General features: G+C 37.7%; 1 protein-coding gene across 2 annotated transcripts in view; it reads left to right on the top strand.

The window, feature by feature from the left end:
- Positions 1–254: 254 nt before the first annotated feature.
- LOC143244968 (ras GTPase-activating protein raskol-like) overlaps positions 255–22,037 on the top strand; it is a 147,909-nt gene continuing 126,126 nt past the window's right edge. For both annotated transcript variants that reach the window (XM_076490591.1, XM_076490590.1), the window contains exon 1: positions 255–481. In XM_076490591.1, the coding sequence (XP_076346706.1) occupies positions 418–481 (64 nt within the window). In that variant the 5' untranslated portion in view covers positions 255–417. The remainder of the gene's footprint in view (positions 482–22,037) is intronic.

Genomic DNA, 22,037 nt, shown 5'->3' with positions numbered 1-22,037 from the left:
ATTTATGTCCTTTTTTTCCACATTTGCTATGAGATCAACTATTTTTACTCCTTTAAATTGTTGACTTGTAGCCACACCTATTACTTTAATAGAAATTGTATCCAAAATAGCTTCATCGTGTTTTGGGAAATCGGTCTTTTTGTTTGCATTTAGTCTTCAAGCATGATTATCGTACAGAATTAGCTCGCCAAATGATCTCGCTAGTGAATGAAATGTCCTGCCATCTGTCGGTCAGAAAGCTTTTTCTAAGATTATGTTACTGAGCTTTGTTTGCCAGATAACGTTGGTGAGCTGATACTGTCATAGAGTTTTCAAGTTCACATGCTAAGCGATAGCTCTCCGTAATAATATTCGCGGAAAACGTTGGCTAGGATGTTTTATATAAGAAAAGAAACTTAAAAAAATTCTGCTACCAAAATGATGCGATCAAGTGAAGTTGGAAAATTTCGATTTGGAATTTATGGATGGCTGAATATCAGTGGTGAGTTTGATCAGTAAACGATCTTACTTTACACGCACTAAATTATTTGTAGTAGTAAGGAATTCTATAACACTAGATTGTATTTAATACTTAGAATAAGATTTTTATATCAATGTTAAAATATTTTTATGCTCTAGGAGTAACTGTTGGTAAAAAACACTCAAAGCCACGTGTGGAGATGTTACGATCATGTGATGACATTAAATCATTTATAATTGCTACTTAAAGGTTTTATTTGTTACGAATACGTCGCCTCTTTGCAAGCACTAGCATTTTTTACTTTTTTCTTCAATGTATAACTACCACATTGGTTATGAGATTTTGAAGAAACTAATTGCAAAAAAATCAACGTGTAGCTACATGTTTCTCAGTGCGCCGTGAAAATTAATTTTTTCATACCGAAGTGGAGAATACGGCATACACTTTTCCTCTTTGAGTTGTGAAATCTGCTAAAACGGTCAGAGGTTAAAGGTCACACAAATAAGTCGTCGTATTACATGGTTGATTAACGTAAAACTGATGTGAAGGTTAGCGTTTGACGCGGAACTAGAAAGAATACAGTCATTTTTAGAACATGCGATTTACAACAAAATTACTCGGATAATTAAACAGTTATAATTGTATTATTAGATAAACGTTTATCGGCGGACAACTGATTATCTTAACATTACGTCGGACATACCTCATTGATTCTAGCATACCTGTACATGAGTTATATATAGAGTCCGACGAGAATAGTAAAGCTCTTAGATATAAGGGAGTCGAAACCTTCAGTTACTAAAATATAAAAGCTGTATGCTTTCATTTTGCTACTGATGTTTGTTTGTTTGTTTTTTCAAGCAAAGGCTTGATTTTAGAACATCTGAAATGCGTCATTTAAATCGTATGAGTTTAAAATTAACAATTCTCCTTTTGAGTTATTACTGTCCTTCAGAGTGAGAACACGAATTTGTGAAATCAAGCCCTAGTAGTTACAATTTATGAACAGTGACTTTCATGTAAACAGAGCTTATCAGCCACAAATGTGAATACGTGACTTTAATGTAAAGGCAGCTTATCAGCCATAAATGCGAATACTAATTGCTAAGCGTATTAGGGTATTTGTCTTTAATCCATCAACACAAAAGAGGATTGTTTGTTTTTGAATTTCGCGCAAAGCTACACGGAGGCTATCTGCAGTAGCCGTCCCTAATTTAGCAGTGTAAGACTAGTAGAGGGAAGGCAGCTAGTCATTACCACCCACCGCCAACTCTTGGGCTACTCTTTTACCAACGAATAGTGGGATTGACTGTTTCATTATAACGCCCTTACGGCTGAAAGGGCTAGCATGTTTGGTGTGACGGAGACACAAGAGAGGAAAGCGAACTCTCGCTAGAAATGATCTACCTGGTGGGAAAATTAAAAAATGAACAGTTCTTGAGAATGTTGTTTAGCTCGTTTGAAGTTAAGCTACACAATGGGCTGTTTGTGTTCTGTCCACCACAAGTATCGAAACCATGTTTTTAGCGTCTTAAAGTTTGTAGATACACCGCTGTGCCACTGGGGGAAGGGGGCTTGAGGAAGTAAAGTGAAGAAAATCAAAGGTAAAATTTCAGCAGGTTAACAGTGGTTAACAAATAATTTGAAAATTAAAGCAGATCTCACTTTCATAATTTAAGTTTTTATTTATGTTTGTTTTTGTGTTTCTTCGAGATAATTGTAGAATTAGTCAGGACTATTATTGTTGTTTTTAATTTCTTCACAAAGCTACACAGTGGGCTATATGTGATCTGCCACCCATGAGTATCGAAGCAAGGTTTCTAGTGTTGTAAGTCTGCAGATATACCCCTGTGCCAGTTGGGGAGGGGGGGAAGCAGGTAATTAGGATTGGATTATGAAATAAGGCACATCGGCTACTAAGTGTTGTTCACAATATTCCAAAGCACAAAACCTGGAACCCGCATATGGGTAGAGGTTAATGGCACGAGAAATGTTTGTGATATGTCAGTTGTAGTTTGTGTATGCTTGTTTATATTTTACTTTCCAAAGTAATGCGATAACATTGAAACAGAACCCTTGAAAAAAATTGGTTGTCATTTCTGCTGCGATTAGTCGATCTATTGTTTATTGTAGTCAAATATCGAAATAACGTAACGCCCTTTAAAAACATATAATAAGCAAAACTCAGAAAAAAATTAATTCTATGCAAAGTGGATGTATGTGTGTGGTATTGTACGAAGCCTCATGTACGATAAGCCTGTGATGAACAATAGCAGTTGTTATCAGTAACGTGCCAAATTAGATTATATTTTGACATTTAAAACAGTGATTTCTAGGGCTAAGTTTACTTCCTTTTTACAATTTAATACCATTATTATCGCACTGTTTATCATAGCGCAAGGATACGTTTTGTCAAAGAGAGTTATAATTTTTTTATCGTACTGTTTTTAATCACAGCTTGTTTTTTCTTCTATCTCTCTTTTTTTATACACTGACCACTCACAAACTGTGCTTCACAATCATTAACAATTTATGTAATCAATCAACATCTTACTGGTTGTATATCTCAGCAAATCTAGAAGGACTAAAACTGTGAATCAAAAATTTAGGAAAGAGTATAGTGCAAAATATTCGGTCATTGCATCAAAAGTCAGTGACAGTCATGCGTTTTGCACAGTTTGTCACATTGATTTTTCTGTGGCGCATGGCGGGATAAACGATTGTTCCAGACATACAAAATCGGTATTTCACCAACAAAAGGCTGAGGCGAAGACAAAAACGATGCAGATAACGACATTTATGAGTAAGAATTCAGAATATGAAAAATAATTCCAAAAGAAATTTTTTTAAATTTATTTATTAAATACACAAAACACAGTCATAAATGAGCAATCTATAGCAGTATTAAATAATAATAGTTATAATAATAACATAATAATAAACAACTTAGAGACACTGGTCAGGCCTAGTAGCCACAAATGATAAAGGGCTCTGGCTACAATCATTACCCTCAGTCATTTGAAATAGTTGGCATCTCTGTTTATGCAGTTAAAGACTGGAGGGAAGGCAGCTAGTCATCCCAACCAACCCCCAGTTCTTAAGCTACACTTTTACCAAAGAACAGTGGGATTGGCCGTACCATAATAAAGCCCCCACGGCTAAAAGGATGAGCACATCTGGTTGGATGGAGATTTTAGCACACTGCTTGCAAGTCAAACGCCCTAACCACCTGATGTAGCCTATCAGACACCAAAAAGCAGGATTCGTGGTTCGATACGTGATGCCGCTGAACTGCTTCACACTTGTAGCTGTGGCAACGTTATAAAAGTGACGGTAAATCTCGTTATTTAGTTCCACGAGCTGGACGAAGCTTTTGTGGTAAAGGGTTCTTCACTTTCATTCGGAAGTTTTTAGTGATAATTATTAATCCGGTCTTTTCCCATTGCCATTATAGTTCTTTGACCCCTTTCCGGAATCAAGAAGACAGACTCATTGGTTCAACAGTACTTCTCAATTAATTAGTGGATAAATTCAAGGAGGTACTAATTGATAGTCTGTTGTGTTGAAATAAATCATATAGTGTGATGAAAGCATTCCATGATACTGGTGTGTTGTTACTAATTGCATTTTACCAACTTTAACTTGTCTTGTGGTTGCCTAAAATGAATGACGTATCGAACTGACCGTGTCCGTCATCTTTATGTTTACTTGAACGTCCTTACTAATTATTTCCTTTTATCAGCAGGTCAAAACAAGGAAGGTCCGGCATGGCCGGGAGGTTAAGCGCTTGACTCGTAATCTGAGGGTTCAGTCAATCCCACTATTTGTTGGTAAAAGAGTAGCCCAAGAGCTGCCTTAAACTGCTAAATTAGGGATGGCTAACAAAGATAGCCCTCTTATAGCTTTGCGCGAAATTCAAAACAAACAAACAAAACGAGGGACGCTTGTACCTGAATTATAGGGGTCGCTGATTAACTCAAGTGCAGAGAACTTGGGTACAATTGCATGAAGTAAATGGATACTATATAATCATATATCAGTGGACAAGAATTTGTAATACGTATAAAACTCAATGAAATAACTACAAAGATTCTATTACAACCATTTTCCATGAATTTGTTATTTGAAGTAGAAAATAATTCTATTTGAAAATAAAATAAAATTCGGACACCTTAATATTAATTCTCTGTTTCTATTTTCCTTTATACACACAAAATATATATTTTACATAAATGCTGCTCATCATAATATACCGAAACATACTAAATCGTAATTTGTACCATGCAAGGCAAATATAATCTAAATGTGGAATCAGTAGAAAAGGTAAAAACCTCAAGCGTTCGTTACGAAAGGAATAGAGAAAAGGTGGGCATATCCACATGAACACGCATCCACGTTGTCGTTTCATTGATGCTACACGGGTTGGATATTAAAGTATTTTTGACTTTGCAACAAAAATAATCCGTTTTATGAGGTTTTTTTTAGGCCAATGTAGTTATCATTAAGTCTAAGTAATACTTTAAGCTTGTTCAGTACAAAGTATAGAAGCCGGGCAACGCCCTCGTATCACCTGAGTATGGGGTATATGGGCGTTGACAGTATATGGTACTAGTTGGTTCATGGTTAACATGTACAGACAAGTGCAATAAGTTTTTTCTTAGTTGCTACTTCATATCTGGAAAATGCATTTCCCTGCGGTCTAATAAAGGTCACCATACTAACGCAGATGATACAAATAAAAATGGTCTTGCCATTTTGAAAAAAAAAAAATTAAAATACAGGCATTTTGAGTTTTTATACTTTTGACCTGGAAACTTATCTTTCCTTGATAAATCTCGTGAAGAGAAAAAAGTGATGAAATAGCTGACCCATGGTCCATACGATACATTTTATAGGTAACTTTCACAAGTTCAAGCTTGTGTACTTTTATCCTGAATTGATATATGTAAAAACATGTGAAGGGTTAGGTAAGCTTTGCACTTATAATCTTTCATTTAATAGAATCATTTAATGATGTTATTTAGTTTATTTTAAAATTATGTGGCTTAAATAAACCTACTCTCGAGCCACCTGTTTAAAAATGCTGTTAAACATGTTGTAAATGTTTGTCATTATAAAACATTTTGTGTTAAATAACATACATTCACGGTGTGATTTAGCTTGTAGACTTGGTGGTCTGTGCCTCCAAATGAATGAAAGATGTTAATAGTACAAGACAGATTCCCAAGGTATAAATAATATACAAATATCCACGCCTCCAGGTAAACAACAGACACAAACGTTTCTACAAACTGTGTTCTGTTCGGGTTGACAGGTGACACACACGTTTTGTAAAATAAAACTTAATATTTCTTTGGATACTAGTTACAGAATAAATATTGAAAACCAAAATGGCAATGAACTTTAGCTTCACTTAACCTATAGGAAAGCGGTACAATCGTAACGCTTTTTCACATATTAAGTATTAAGAGCAGTCAAAACACATTTAATATCTCTTCACTGAGATATATGGAAATCTATTAACCCTAGGATTATGTGAATCGTTCTAAGTCTTTGTAATTATGCCACTTCTTTCATGTGTGTAAGTTAATTATTAATCATAAGAGTTATAGGAGTGCATAAGACGATCCTCCAAACAGGATTCTTTCAGGAGGTCAAAAAGCCAAACTTAAGGGTGTGGCTTAATCACATCGATGGCGTGTCGAACAAAATAATGAGCTTACATCATTTAACATATTTAGTTAAATTGGAGCAACGCGTTTCCATCGACAGAATTTTCTACTTTGATTCCTTCATGTACTATCCACAGTTGAATTTTTGGACATAATTCACTTAAAACATCTACTCCTAGCTATTCTATGAATAGCTATTCTATAAAATTATTGTAGAAAGGTTTCTATTGTACTACATCGCATCTTTAAGATGTTCAAATTTCTAAGTTTTCATGTTTACCCCTTCCCCTAGAATTTAGACATTCGTGATGGGAACAGTAAAAATAATCCACTGATTAGAAATAAAACTTCAAGCGTCAAAATCCTGTTTATTCACCTGAGCGACACCTTGTCCTCCCAAAAAGTTAAACGGCTAGTTTTTGTTTTGACTTTCGCGCAAAGCTACACGAGGGCTACCTGCGCTAGCCGTCCCTAATTTAGCAGTGTAAAGCTAGAGGGAAGGCAGCTAGTCATCACCACCCACCGCCACCTCTTGGGCTACTCTTTTACCAACAAATAGTGGGATTGACCGTCACATTATAACGCCCCCACGCCTGAAATGGCGAGTATGTTTGGTGCGACCGGGATTCGAACCCGCACCCCTCGGATTACGAGTCGAACACTTTAACACTCTTGTACACGGCTAGACTATACGGGCCCATGTGGTTCAGGTAAAGCCAGCTCCCTTGTTTTGAGCTATAAACCAAAAAGGCCCGGGATGGCAAGGTGGGTAAAAGGAAGGTAACCAGTTTGTAGCACTCGCTGTTTAAAACGACTACTTTAAATGCATATCGGGATTGACAGTCACTTTTATGACGCGTTTGTTAGCGAACGTCTCGAACTTGCGACTTTTGCATCCTAAGTCCGATACACTGATCACTGTATAACCATGCTTGGCAGATATTAAAGGCATAATTTGTAAAATAAATGTCAGTTTATTTCATTTTCTCCAACTTGCTACGTTATCGTACTTTAATTGTGTTAGTTGAGAAAAGTATTCAATTTCTTATAATAACAACTGTCCTTGTGTTAAATATAGACAGGTTTTGTGTGTGTGTGCGTTTGTGTATATATATATTGTGAAGGTGTATTTCTCGTGAATAACGCACAATTCATGTGTTTAAAATAAGAATCTAAATTAACATATTTCTGTCACTTTTAAGTGATTGGACGAGCACATAGTCTTAAGAAGAAACCTTCTCTAATCTTCATTGATGCGAATAAAGAAATAACAAAACAGTTTGAAGGTGCTAGGGTTAAGCGAACTTGTATTTTTGATCATTATCGTGGGACTACTTAATTATTATTTTTTTTAGAATAAGCTTGTTTGTTTGTTGTTGTTTTTTAATTTAATTTCGCACAAAGCTACTCGAGGGCTATCTGCACTAGCCGACCATAATTTAGTAGTGTAAGACTAGAGGAAAGGCAGCTAGTTATCACCACCCACCGCCAACTCTTGGGCTACTTTTACCAACGAATGGTGGGATTGACCGTCACATTATAACGCCCCACGGCATGTTTGGCGCGACGGGGATGCGAACCCGTCGCGCACGCCTTAACACGCTTAGCCATGCCGGGCCTTAGAATAAGCTAAATGGGATTAAATAAAACACGAAAACAAACGTTGAAGAATGGTTTGCTTGTTTCAGAATTTCGTGCAAAACTACGAAGAAATATCTTTGCACAGTTGTTCACAATTTTGAATTGTTGGACTAAATGGTCTGTTTTGAATTTCGTGCAAAGCTACGTGAGGGATATTTGTACTTGCCCTTTTCAATTTACCAGTGAAAGACTAGAAGGAAAGTAGCTATTCACCACCACCTACCACCAACTTTTGGGCTATTCTTTTACCAACGGATAATGGGAATGACTGTCACTTTATAACACCATCATGGTTGAAAGGGCGAGCATGTTTGGTGAGACAGGGATTCAAACTCTCAGATTTCGAGTCGAGCTTCCTAACCACATGATCATGCCAAATTGGGCTATAGGAAAAGAAACTAGCTTGTCAACAGCGCCACTTGCAAATTTTAAACTACCCTTATGTGTCCGTATCGTGAGGTTTAATCAAGTGATCACTTTTATAAAGCATCAGGAACCATTACCACTGTTAAAAATGGTTAATGATTATTAAATTACAAATTTACTGACTTATTCTTAACACGAAATGGGTTGAAACAAACAGATGGATATAGGAGATCACCGAATTTATGCATCTTCATGAATTAACTGTTCATCTTTTAAACGACAGGGGACAGTACAGTACAAACAGCGTTAACTGAAGGTTATTGCTCTGTGTAGACAGGCCCGGCATGGCCAGGAGATTAGGGTGTTCGATTCGCAATGTGCAAGTCGCGGGTGCGAATCCCTGTTCTACCAAACATACTCACCCTTTCAGCCGCGTGACGGCCAATCCCACTATTTGTTGGTAAAAGAGTAGTCCATGAGTTGGCGGTGGGTGGTAATGACTAACTGTCTTGCCTCTAATCTTACACTGCTAAACTAGGGACGACTAGCAGAGCAAATATTTGATATGTACATAGGCTTCGTTTTTTTCTCAGCTTGGGACATGATAGTTGATGAAACAAAATACGCGGCCCAACTAAACAGTGGACGAATATTTGCTGTGAAATGCTAATGTTTAGTTATCAGTTTTGCCGCCAATTTTGATTTCACTCCTTTAAATCACATATTGGATTCCTTTTGGTCGAATTTTTTTACACCTAAGATGTGTTTGATTAAATATCATGACATTTTGTCAGTATACACCAATAAAGCATAGCAATCAAACCATATTAATAACATCCTTTACAATAATGATGTCGCCATGGAATTTAGATTAACAGTTTCTTGTCATTAAAGGCCTTTCATGGCCAGATAGCCCTGTGTAGGATTATGAGAAATTCAAAAAACAAACAAACAGTCTAAGAAATACATGTAATTGCCAGTTATCGAGATTAACAGTCTAAGTATATGTAGTTACCAATTATTACTGGACTCGAATAATTTTCCTTTGTGGGACCGAAGACTTCCATTTCACAGTTTGTATAATATGAAACTAATCTTTCCAAGAGAATATTAATCCGAGATGTGATGTATGGTGTAAGCAAACAATCATTGCAACACCGAACAACCAACGTGAAACAAATTAAAAAGGTACGTTCACGAATTCCAAAAGAACACGCTATCCTTAATACGTTTAATGTTAAGAAGCTTATAACGCACGAACCAGAAAGACTTTTCACGTCATGCAAACATACAGCCTAGGAGAAAAGTAGAGAGTAAGCCAAGTCATCAAATGTTTTCTTTTTATTTCCTTTCTTATCAAAAGATCTAATGAACACGGTTCATATCCTAAATTATTAGTTTCGTCATAACCGTATGTACTTGAATATGCACGAAAAGAAAAAAGAAGTGGTTAAGTGAACCGCAGAAATAAAGTTTAACATGAAAGGTTACTCAAGTATTCCGTATTCACTACAGGAAACAGTGATTCTTCACAACACATTCTTTAAGAATAGGATTTCACTACGAATATAAAACGCATCCTGGAAAGAGAGTGTTTTTCCTTTGATTCTTCGTCCTTTTACGAAGTTTCATTATTCATTTTCTGGGAGATTAACATTGACCAATTTTTGTTTAGTAAGTTTGGTTTGGTTTTATTTTAATTTCGTGCAATGCTGCATGAGGGCTAACTGCGCTAGCCGTCCCTAATTGAGCTGTATAAGACTAGAGGGAAGGTAGCTAGTCATCACCACCCACGGCCAATTCTTAGGCTACACTTTTACCAACGAATAGTTGGATTGACCGACACATTATAATGTCCCCACGACTGAAAAGGCGAGCATGTTTGGTGTGACGGGATTGGAATACGCCACCCTCAGATAACGAGTCGAATGCCTCAACCACCTGGCCATGCCGGGCCTTTGTTCGTAACAGTTAATAACACCAGTATAATTGTCTAACAATCTTTATTCTTTTGAGAGTTTTTTATTATGGTTATTGATATTCATATATTATACACCTAAAACATGACACGAACTTTTACAGAATTCATCTAGTTGAGGTTGGTTAATTTCAGCGAATTATTAAAAATATCATTGAGTCTCTGAACAGTAGTACATAAGTATGAACGAATACTACTAAAACATGTTTTGCTAAGGTATTGATGCATTTGTACTGTTTAAAATAATGTTTTTTTCCAAACTGTCGTTAAAGAAATATGAGAACCAGAATATTTGTGAAATTGACATATGTTCTTGAGTTAAAAAGTTTCAGAAAATCCCGCCCCTTACCAGCACACGAAAAAAAAAAACGAACAATAAGATTAGATATTTTCTAATGACGGCCCTGCATGATTAAGTGGTCAAGGCACTCGACTCGTAATCTGAGGGTCATGGGTTCGAATCCCCGTCGCACCAAACTTGCTCGCCTTTTCAGACGTAAAGACGTTATAATGTTATGGTCAATCCCACTATTCGTTGGTGAAAGAGTAGCCCAGAAATTTGCGGCGGGTGGTGATGACTAGCTACCTTTCCTTTAGTCTTACACTGCTGAGTTAAGGACGGCTAGCGCAGATAGCCCTCGTGTGGTTTTGTGCAAAATTTAAAAACAAACAAACAATTCTTGTCATCACTCCCATGGAATCCGTTATCCCATGTCAAGCATCGTTATTTATGCTAGTTGCTTAAACTAATGTCACGTGACGATAAACGTTATTTAATTAAGATAATTTCATAAAATTTAGTAAATTTGTGCTGAAAAAGTAACAGTGAATATACGATAATAACTGTCCATCCGTATGCTTCTATTGAAAACTTGAAAGAGAAACTGCTAATCTAGTTTGGTCGGCCTGACCAATACTTATGTATCTACACGTTCTTTCACCTGATTGAATATGAAGGGCAAAAGCTATAAACAGATCACTTTTAGTCTTAGGTGTAATTGTAGTAAAAAGTGTAGACTGGTAGCTAATGTAACTTTTTGTGTAGGCATGCGCAAAAATTTTCGTTGAAGTTGAGTGAATTTTGTTGAATAATTTTGTCCGTGTGGACTTAAACTGAAACCAAGTGAAACTTCTAATTATAGGTTGAAACGATTTATCAAAGTACCAAATTTCATACAAATATATGAAAGTTAAGTATGTTTTTCTATCAAACAATTTTTCCATACTTTTGGCGCGAAAAGAGAAAATAGGAAGAAACTCAATGAGAAGCGGAGATGTTATATCTCAGGTATTTCTGAATGAATATTCTTAAAATTAGTTATGTCTGGTAGAGCACATCTACTGAAGATATGTAAAAAAATTGGATTACACTGCACAACAAAGTTTTTGCTTCTTGAACACTGTTGGGTGTTCCTTATAGATTTTGGCTGCTGATCACGAAAATCACATCCAAATTTGTCCATCATGTACCGTTTCATCGAAATCTTGGTTTCACCAGGACATTGCTGCAATGGAAAAACGATATCAGGGCAACTGAAATCTGTCAATGCTTGCTGACTACTGTTGGACACTGCAACGTGATGCACCGGACATTGAATATAAATGAAAATCAGAAGCAAAACACTTTTAATTATGTTGAACTTAATAGCGTATTAGAAACATAAACGCAATTAAATACGTTATTGCCGGAAAACAGTTAACTATCTATTACTCAGAGTTCCTATGTGATGAAGCAAAACCAAACCTATATTTGTGTATACCCACCAGGTACTTGTCACAATCAGCAAAAACATTTCAGGAAGCAAAACTTCAAAAAAAAAATGTTGTTCAGTGTTACCAAAGTCCGAGGTACAGAAGATGATAAATCGCCAAATTATTCCTCCTGTTAATAACACACAGCGTGTTTTGCTTTTGTTGATTGTTTAGAATTAAACAGAAACTTCACAATAAACTATTTGTGGCATGTCCACCGCGAGTATTGAAACCGCTTTTAGCGATGTGAGTCAGCATACATACCGCTATGCCAATGAGATGCGTTTTAAATTGAACGCTTGAGTATCAAGAATCATATCTGACCGGTTTTAATATTGAAGTATGATATACCTATACAAAGATAAAATGTTATATAAATTAATTACTGAATCTATTCTTTATGTCTATTATCATTTCACGTATGAAAATGTAGTTGAAAATTAATTAATTACCTGGAGAAGAAATGATCACTTTTCGAAAGCGCCCGGGTTATATTAACAACGGACACGTTTTTCTGATATCATGAGTATTTGTAAATTGAATAGCTTCAAATAAGTAAGACCCCCGCTTGTAGAGCGGTAAGTCTACGGACTTACAATATTCAAGTCGGGGATTCGATTCCTCTCGGTGGACTCAGCATATAGCCCAATGTGGCTTTGCCATAACAAAACAATTAAATGAATACGTGACGTCTCGGGCAATATAATATTAACTTTACGAGGTTGTATCCTTCAAGCACTTATTCAGTTCACGCTTATCTTTTCTAGGACATGTGTCACAAGGTTAGGTTAGTTATACTATGGTTCCTACCAAATTAGGCCTGACATGGCCAAGTAGTTAAGGCACTCAACTCGTAATTTGAAGGTCGCGGGTTCGAATCATCGTCGCACCATACATGCTCGCCCTTTCAGCCTTGGATGTGTTATAATGTGCAATCAATCCCACTATTCGTAAGGTCAATCTTACTATTCGTTAGTACAACATTGCCCAAGAGTTGGCGGTGGGTGATGATGACTAGCTGCTAAAAACGGCTAACGCAGATAGCCCTCGTGTAGCTTTGCGCGAAATTCAAACCAACCAAACAAAAGTATTTAGATAACATTCTTAAATTCTCATAGGTACTTGATCGGTGCTAGTCACCAAATGATTTGGCTCACACACTAGATTCTCAAAAGGTACTCATAGCCAGATATTTTCTTAAGCTTTTATTCTTAATCGTAATCGCCCTTTCAAGCTATGAAGAAGTTATAACATGATGAGCATTTCCACGAGTAAGTGGTGAGTGGTGTTGAATAGCTGTCCGCTCTCTTGTAGTTCACCCTCGAGCAGCTTTGCATGTAAGTTATTCATAATCCGAGGGTGAATTTTGGTTCTCAACACAAAACCTTTTCAAACTGTGGTTCACTTCTGATAAGCACGGTAGTTACTAGATGGTTTTCCTCGTTTCATGAAATTACTTATTTTAATCAATCATAAAGCTTAAAGAAGTTTAATCTGTGGTTCTTTTATTCTTTTACTTTTTTCTATTGGATATATTTTTGTTATAAATATTTCAACATTTTTGTATCTTTCAGCTCTTACTAAATTACCAAATATAGCCAATATTGCAATTACACGTTCTGGAGATTAGTACAATAAAGCGCCATCTTGGAATCAAATTTAGTACCTTAGTTGATCACTACATTTCTTAACATAAACTAAATCGTTAAAGGTTAGGTCATATGTGATTTGATTAAAAACAACCGCAGCACACATATGTACTACTTGATTGTGATACAGGTGAAAGGATGGTTATGTACATTCATGCTTGTTTTCAGTATTTCAAAATTAGTTAGATAACACAAGTATATTTGTCAAAACCATAAACCGTGTTTCGACCTTGTTTGAGCGATAGGCGTGATTGGCAACAGATGTGTCAGTTACCATGTGGTTGTAATACTAATTTATTACATAATATTCTAATTCTTGAAAACCCCTGAAGGACTAGATAAAGAATGTAATGTGTTTAAAATTGTAATATGCCTGATACTAATTTTTTATTACAGGATAGTTGTAATCGTCCGTTTCTAGCTTGTAAAACGTGTTTACACCATAATCATTGAGTTAATATCGCTATGTTACTCGTATGAGCGCTTAGCCACTTAAAAAACAACTACTAAATTATCATAACACAATCAACTTTCTAACTGAATAGTCCTCTTATTTCTGATTTTTCTATATTTGTACTGAGATGAAATTATTTGCTTGCGTCTATGTTGCAGAACTTCCCCTTTCTTTTGTGCGACGACGGTTGTGTAATCTTAAGTCAGAAAGGCATACGATGTGACAAGTTTTCTTTATCCGATATTTGTTTTATATTTTAAATTCTACACTTTACTAACTCTTCGAAAGAATTTTAGTTCATGCAAGCAAAACAGTATAATCAGTGGCGACGCCAGGGGGGCTTGAGCCGCTCTTAGCCCCCCAATATTGTTACCTACATATATTCATAAAATATGGAAAACACAATCGTCATTGTTGCTTAACAATTAACATCAAAGAGACATAGATCTGTAGAACTCAACGTCTTCATTAAGACGGAAGTATGTGTCATGCGTCCCATAGCAACGTACTGAATGCACTGAAACGCATGCGCTGTATTGCCGCTCCCTGTTTGATGCCATTCTATCTTGAGTTTTGACGAAGATTAGACAACAACGTTGATTTCAAGTTACAACAGATCATCAGGGATTTTACTTGATAAATCAAATGTTTCACAGGGATTTACCCATTAATTTCATTTATCTTTTATTGAAAAGTAAAACATAGCATGCATGTATAAGTGAATTGTGTATAGGTCAAAACTATGAAGCATTTAGCCGGTGTTATGTCTTCTGTGAGATCATTTTGCATTGTGTATCAACCATTCAAAATTGTACTGATGATTGGCATACACTTAAAATTGTGACTTACAATCCAATTAATGTTATACTTATGATTCGATAATAATCTTACATGTTAATTGACCAGGCCCGGCATGGCCAAGCATGTTAAGGCGTGCGACTCGTAATCTGAGGGTCGCGGGTTCGCATCCCCGTCGCGTCAAACATGCTCGCCCTCCCAGCCGTGGGGGCGTTATAATGTGATTGTCAATCCCACTGTTTGTTGGTAAAAGAGTAGCCCAAGAGTTGGCGGTGGGTGGTGATGACTAGCTGCCTTCCCTCTAGTCTTACACTGCTAAATTAGGGACGGCTAGCACGGATAGCCCTGGAGTAGCTTTGTGCAAAATTCAAAACAAACAAACAAACGTTAATTGACCAAATAATATTTCTAAACAATTCTAGAATGAATTTTGAAATTGTCATTGGTTTATTTAGAAGTGCCTAATTTAATGTAATGTAGTAGTTACATTATTGTAACAGGTGCTTGTAACACTTATGTTAATAAGAACAATATCACAATCACAGTTTGATCTGTATGAATAATGTGAACTTATGAAGAAACCAGCCTTTCTGTGAAGGCCAACTGCAATTTAGACATTTTGGTTTGGTGCTACTATGACCATTCAATATCCAGGCCGCGGGTTTGCTTTGTTCGAGCGCTTGATTCCAGCCTCGAACATCTTAAGATGGTGTACGCTCTGCGTACAGCTAACGATCGGCTTAGCCCGATCGAGATCCAGATGCCAGCCGTACGCCACACCCCTCCCCGCTCACTCCCATTAGCTGCCCACAGTTTTACAACATGCCCTATCAAAGCTGTGTTTGTGTTGGCTAATTAACCCTGTAATTTTACATTATCACTACCCTCTAATTAAGTACTTGTGCTATGTGGTTAAAGATAAACACTTTCTCTAACAGTATATCACGGATATGTTCGGGATTTTCATCTGCTATTAATATAATTTGGTGATTTCAATTCCGCAGAGCAGTTGTTCGTAATGCTGAACTATGTTTAGTTGTTATTTGTTCCTTATTCATGAAATGACCCAATAGTATGCATGTTATATCTTTTTCCTTAGATTTCGATGTTTAAAATGAATACCCTTTGTAAGCTCTAATGCCAATATAAGGAGAGAAATTCCCATTCGTTTCATATAAACTAACACAACTTGGAAGTAAGAAGTGGTACTAGCAGTCAGCTGACTCGGGGTCACTTTGACGTTCGCGCACTCTGTATAAAAGGGAGTTGTGTTTGTTTACGCCAAAAGCTCTACAAACCTTTTCTCTGTTTTCCTGCGAGGAGCACATCATTCCATTCAACCGAGTGAAATCAAATACGCCATTGAAAACCAAACCAAGTCTGAGATATACGCCGTGCACCGAATATACTCGAAATCCTCCAGACAAGCTACCAACTTCGTGAAAATAGTAACAACCACTAAACATGTTGCCGATACCATTCTCCGTAATGGCTGCTACTTTCACATCTTTCACTTTATGCCGAACGTCCCCGCCGTCGCTCGACCAAACCTTCAATACCCATGCAACCAGAATCTGTCTCGCCACCCAACATATCACCTTATCCGCTCATCTGCCCCCACAGTCTTTAGACAAATCGTCTCCTGCGAAGCTGTCATCCAACTCATTGCAAACTCTAATCAAGAAGTACGACAACCATTCTCAGACACGTGACAATACAACCTCCGATCATGGACAGAACAAGTCTCAGAATCTTAACAACTTCACTCAGACATCATCTATTACACTTCGCTCTAAAGAGTCTTCCCAGATGCAAACTACACAAGTTACCTATTCGGATATGTCAACTATAACAGACAAGCATCCTACAATCTTTCAAGCTATTCAAACTAGAATACACAGAAGACATAAATTTCCCAGACGACTGAAAAATATCCGAATAATTCACCTGTACAAGTTCTGGAACCCCAACCTGGAGTTTCGCCGTACAGTGCAGTGGACTCACCATCCCTCAATGACTTTCACACGTTAAGGAAAAGGGTAGAATGTTTTCGTGACAAGGAATATCCGGAGAATTTACCTGTACAAGTTTTAATACTCCAACCTGGAGTTTTGCCGTACAGTGCAGTGGACTGACCACCTCACAATGACTTTCACACGTTAATGGAAAGGGTAAAACATTGTCGTGACATAGCCCCATTTTTCTCCCTATGCGACTCTCCACCCTTATGAAGTGAGCTAAACTGGCACTAGCTAGATCATTGGCACCAACTAGTGAAAGTGAGTTTTCCCGGGGTTATCCCGTTTCCCCCACATCTAAATGTTGGCATTGGATCTACAGATCCCAACCGCCCTGATGGACCCTTAGTCATGAATCGGCCGTTGATTTTGTGGTATTCGTATATAACCCATGAGTGTCTGGTGTTATCAGGATTCGCACCATATATAAGGATGATCTCGTCCGTCATGTTTTTTTTTCTTTCGAGTAACTGCTTCAATATCCTAAAATCACGTGTGGGGCGAAGAGAAAGTCCATCTTTTTGAGCACCCCCAGTTGTCTCTAACCCTCGGGGAATAGAGAACTTCAAATCGAAATTTCTGTCAGTTTTTGTTTGTTTGTACGCGGCTCTTGCTCTCTCTGGTATTCGGCCTCACACTGGAACACACACTCAGTTTGAATTAATAAAAGGAAATCAAAATCACGACTCGTTTTCAAACAAGGACACCAACACACAAGACAAGAGTCAGACATCACTCACCAAAATATAAACTGGTCATACTACACATAGGGTTGATTATGCAACACTACCTGCTACCCAAGAAGAGGCAGCAAGTAGATGGTCCTACAAACACATGTGGTGCAAGTGAGGAGGATAGTGGTGATCGTGATGGTGAGAATGCGGACACGACTAGTGCGGGACCCCAGTCGCAAGAGGGCACCACTCACACCCAGGGTGAAAATCTACCACAAGGACCCAAGGACCTAAGCCAGCTTCCAGATAATGGTCCTACCTGTCCAGACTTGAAGATATACCCAGCCACAGAATACAGCAGCCAGTCCAGGTCATTCAACAAGAATTAGCGTGATCACCACTCGTGGTTGGAGTATTCTTGGACCCAAGATGCTGCATTCTGCTTCGCATGTCGTCTTTTTAGTCACACACACTTCAGTAAAACTGAAAAGTCCTTCACCCATGAAGGTTTCTGGAACTGGAAGAAGGCGACCACATTACTGAAGTCCCATGATAACTCTGCAGGACACAAGTTTGCCATGCAAGCTTGGGCAGAGTTTAAATTGCAGAAAACAAAGGGTGCAAGGATCCAACATGCTCTTGATGCAAGCTATGCTAAAACTGTGGAGGAAAACCGACATTACATAAGAGCCGTGATAGATGCACTGCTCTACACAGCCTGCCAGAATGAAGCCCAGAGAGGTCACAGGGAAGGTAGTCAGTCAGGTAACAGGGGCAATTTCCTGGAACTTTTTGACATGATGAAGACGCCGAGTGGTCCTGGCAATGCCAAGTACACGCACCATGATATCTAAAATGAACTGCTTGACATCATAGCTGGAATGATCAGGAAGGATATCAGCAAAGAGGTCATGGAAGCTGAGTATTTTGCTCTAATGGTGAATGAAACAAAGGATGTGAGCAAACAAGAACAGCTGTTCATTGTGGTAAGGTACCTCCACCAACAGAGCCTTCACGAGGAGTTCCTGGACTTCACAGACAGCTGCTGAGGGTCTGGATGCAGATTCATTGCTCAAGAAAATCGTGGAGACTCTGGCTAAATGTGGTATTGACCATAATGCCTGCATTGGCCAGTGCTATGACAGAGCTGCAGTCATGTCGTCAGGGCACATCAGTGGCGTACAGGTGAAGTTCAGGAGAGAGGTGTCTCAGGCTGTGTATGTCCACTGCTATGCACACAGGCTCAACCTTGTGCTAGTTGATTGTGTGCACAACGTCTAGGCTGCAGCAAAGTTCTTTGTGACAATTCAGAAGCTGTACAAATTCTTCTCTACATTGGTTGTGCATGAAGAATTTCTGAAGGTACAGAAGGAGCTTGAACCCGTGAACCAGCACATAGAGTTGAAGCCACTGTCAGACACGAGATGGGCCTGCCAACATGCTGCTTGTCTGGTTGTGAAGAGAACCCTCCCTGCGATTGTGACAACCCTAAAGCGTCTTGTGGAGGGGGACATTATCCACAGAGCCATTGAATCAAAGGGCCTGTGCATCCTCCTAGATCAGCAGTTTGTAACCTGTCTAGTGGCCATAGAAAAACTACTGCTGATGACAAAACAGCTATCAGACCACCTCCAGTCACCTGACCTGCAGCTGGCCTCTGCAGAGGATCTAGTACAATCTGTAATCTCTGGTCTCTCAGAAATGAGAACTGAAGCAGCATGGAAAGAATTGGAAGAGTCTGCTGAGGATATATGTAAGAAAGTGGGAATACGCACTGAGACGGTGCGTCAAGGTGGACAGCGATCTGCCCCCAGGCACCTGGACGAATTCATAATCACATCTAGTACTGGCCATAGAGATGAACCAACACCGGATGCCAGGAGACACACCTTCTATGCAATCATAGACAGGATGCTCAACGAGCTTAATAGAAGATTCTACTCTGATGCCTGCAGTGTTCTGATGGGTGCAACTGCATCGAACCCCAAACACTCCACATTTCTGGACAAGCAAGTACTCTTAGGAATGGCAGCAAACTATGGTGTGGCAGAGGATGACCTCGCAGTGGAGGTCCACCAGTTAAACCGGCTAATTGCCAGGAAGAAAGACAAGGGGCAGGAAGTATCCACACCATTGGAGCTTGCAACCATGCTGGAGCCATACAAGGATGCCTTCATGGATCTCCACAAACTTGTATGCATCGTTGTGACCCTGCCTGTCACTTCAGCTGCCTGTGAGAGAAGTTTCTCATGTCTGAAGCTTCTCAAGACATACTTGCGCAACAGCAGTGGTAACAACCGCCCCAGCAACCTTGCTGTCATTTCAGTAAACTCCAGGAGGGCAAAACAACTCGATATTGATACTGTTATAGACACATTTGCTGCCAATCACCAGAACAGGTGCATTGTTTTGAAGTAATATGGACTATAAACACAACATGATGAAAGATAGTTAGCCTGATAGTGACCTTACTTTTCCTCAGAGTGTATTAACTTCACATGGGATAATTCGTTTCTGCTATGTCAACTATGTCTTTATGTTATATTTCTTTTGATTTGTAGCTTTACTCTTAATGGTATATTAAATATTCAATCTAAGCTAATCTTGATTTTCGTTATTATTATGTATTACCTTGGGTGGAATTTAGGTGAGCTTCCTCTTTTACATATACGCATATTTTCATAAACAGATTATTCCTTATCTGTAATAATGAATTATTAATCAGAGTATGAGTTTCCAATGAAAACTGCATTGAAAACGCAGTTCAAAATAGCAGATCTTTCTGAAATGTACCTTGGTATTTACATTGTAATAATTTACCATCTATACTTCATATTGATGGCATTTTGGGAAGCCCTTCCCCCCCAACGAAAATATCCTGACGTCGCCACTGAGTATAATAATTGTAAAAGGAACATAAACAAGAGTACAATTTGTATGCGTTAACCTCGGCCAGTAACCTTTTAGTTTCATATACATGTCATGAGCCTTTTGTCCTTAAAGCATTAAAGTATTCGTTTCCTAGATTAACATAGATGAAAACTCACTAAACTTAAAGCTACAATATTTGAGCCTAAATTCGAAATTTCGAAACAAACAGGTTGTAAAATATAGCATAATCTTACTGATAGACCCTATTTTCTTCTTAAAGTGAATGTGCTCGTTGTATTTGTTGCTAATATGTTGTACTCACAACTATATACGTACCCATATAAAATAGAAATATTAACTTTAGTAATGAAAAGAGGTATTGAGAGTTGAAAATACATAAAGATAATTTCACAATTTAATAAGTTCTATACGAGTCAGAAGATAATGCTTCTTTACGTACGTATATATGAAAAAACAAAAAAAAACAATGAAATATAAATCTCCAATCTACAGGTCGAGATTGAATACAACTCCATTCCATAAGCAAATCTAGACCCGTAGAGACACTTCGTTGTACACTTATGTATAAAAGTATCTTTAGATATATTAAGTAAAATATTTTAAACGGAAAATATTTATCTATCTCAGGAAGTTACTGTAGGAAAATATATATTTGATATACATTTATCTGCCTTTTTTTTTTACATGAATTTATTGCACCAATGTCTTTTCTTCTTCGTCTTCTTCTAATGCCCCCCCCCCCCGAAATCCACGATTTCTTACAACCAACTGTGATTAATTTTGGCACAGTCCTAGCTATTCTTGTGTCCAGGCTCACGTGATCTAGATAGTACGTTTCGTGTACATAAATAATTTCATGTACACTCACCTGGCTAGTATTTAGGTTTACCTCTTATGTGGCTATTCTTGTGGTATGACATAAGTTTCTGTTATAGAAACAAACACTTTGGGACTAGAGCTCTCTACATCGAGAATATCCTAAGGGAGGTAAAAGAGGCTTGGAATTCACGTTTTTTATTGCAACACGCAGGGTGACTGGGGTTTTGTGACTAACTCCGTGCCTGTAAGGAATTTGCGTAAAAAATGGCTTGTGTTGCTTTAAAAAAAAAGCAGCACGATACTTTAATTTTCACAAAGTAATTTTTGTAATGTTTACAATTTCTTGTTCTTTTGTCGCAAATTGTTGTTATTCAGGAATCCAGAAATCATTAGCATGTAGGTGTTTCAAATTAATTTTAAAGACAACTAAACATGTATTTCGATTGTTTTTACTTTGAGCTGTTCCAAACCTCATTCTGACAAAAGTGACAAACACTAGAATGTCCCAGGAAGTGATAACCCATCTTGTTCGTTCAAGCTAAAGGTACAGCACTTTCACAAGTCATTACGGTCGCATTCTACGTATACATAATGTCGGGTGTTGGCTCTCAATAAGTTAAGTGATGAAACATTTGAACTTTAGACTATCGAGGATAAACGTATTCATAAGTTCGTGTGACGTGAGAGGTGGGGCTAATAATATGTGGTTTCTCTTTAGCAAAGAAAAAATGTACTTTCAAGATATAAAACTGCATATTTTTTGTAGACATTAGCCACTAGTATGTTTAATCTTACATATATCTATATTATCCTCACATACATGAGTTCACGAGTCTATATAAATTTGATAATGGAATTTACTAA

Source organism: Tachypleus tridentatus, chromosome 2, assembly GCF_004210375.1.
Source record: "Tachypleus tridentatus isolate NWPU-2018 chromosome 2, ASM421037v1, whole genome shotgun sequence".
Taxonomy (NCBI): Eukaryota; Metazoa; Arthropoda; class Merostomata; order Xiphosura; family Limulidae; genus Tachypleus; species Tachypleus tridentatus.
This window is presented reverse-complemented; position numbering and strand designations above follow the sequence as displayed.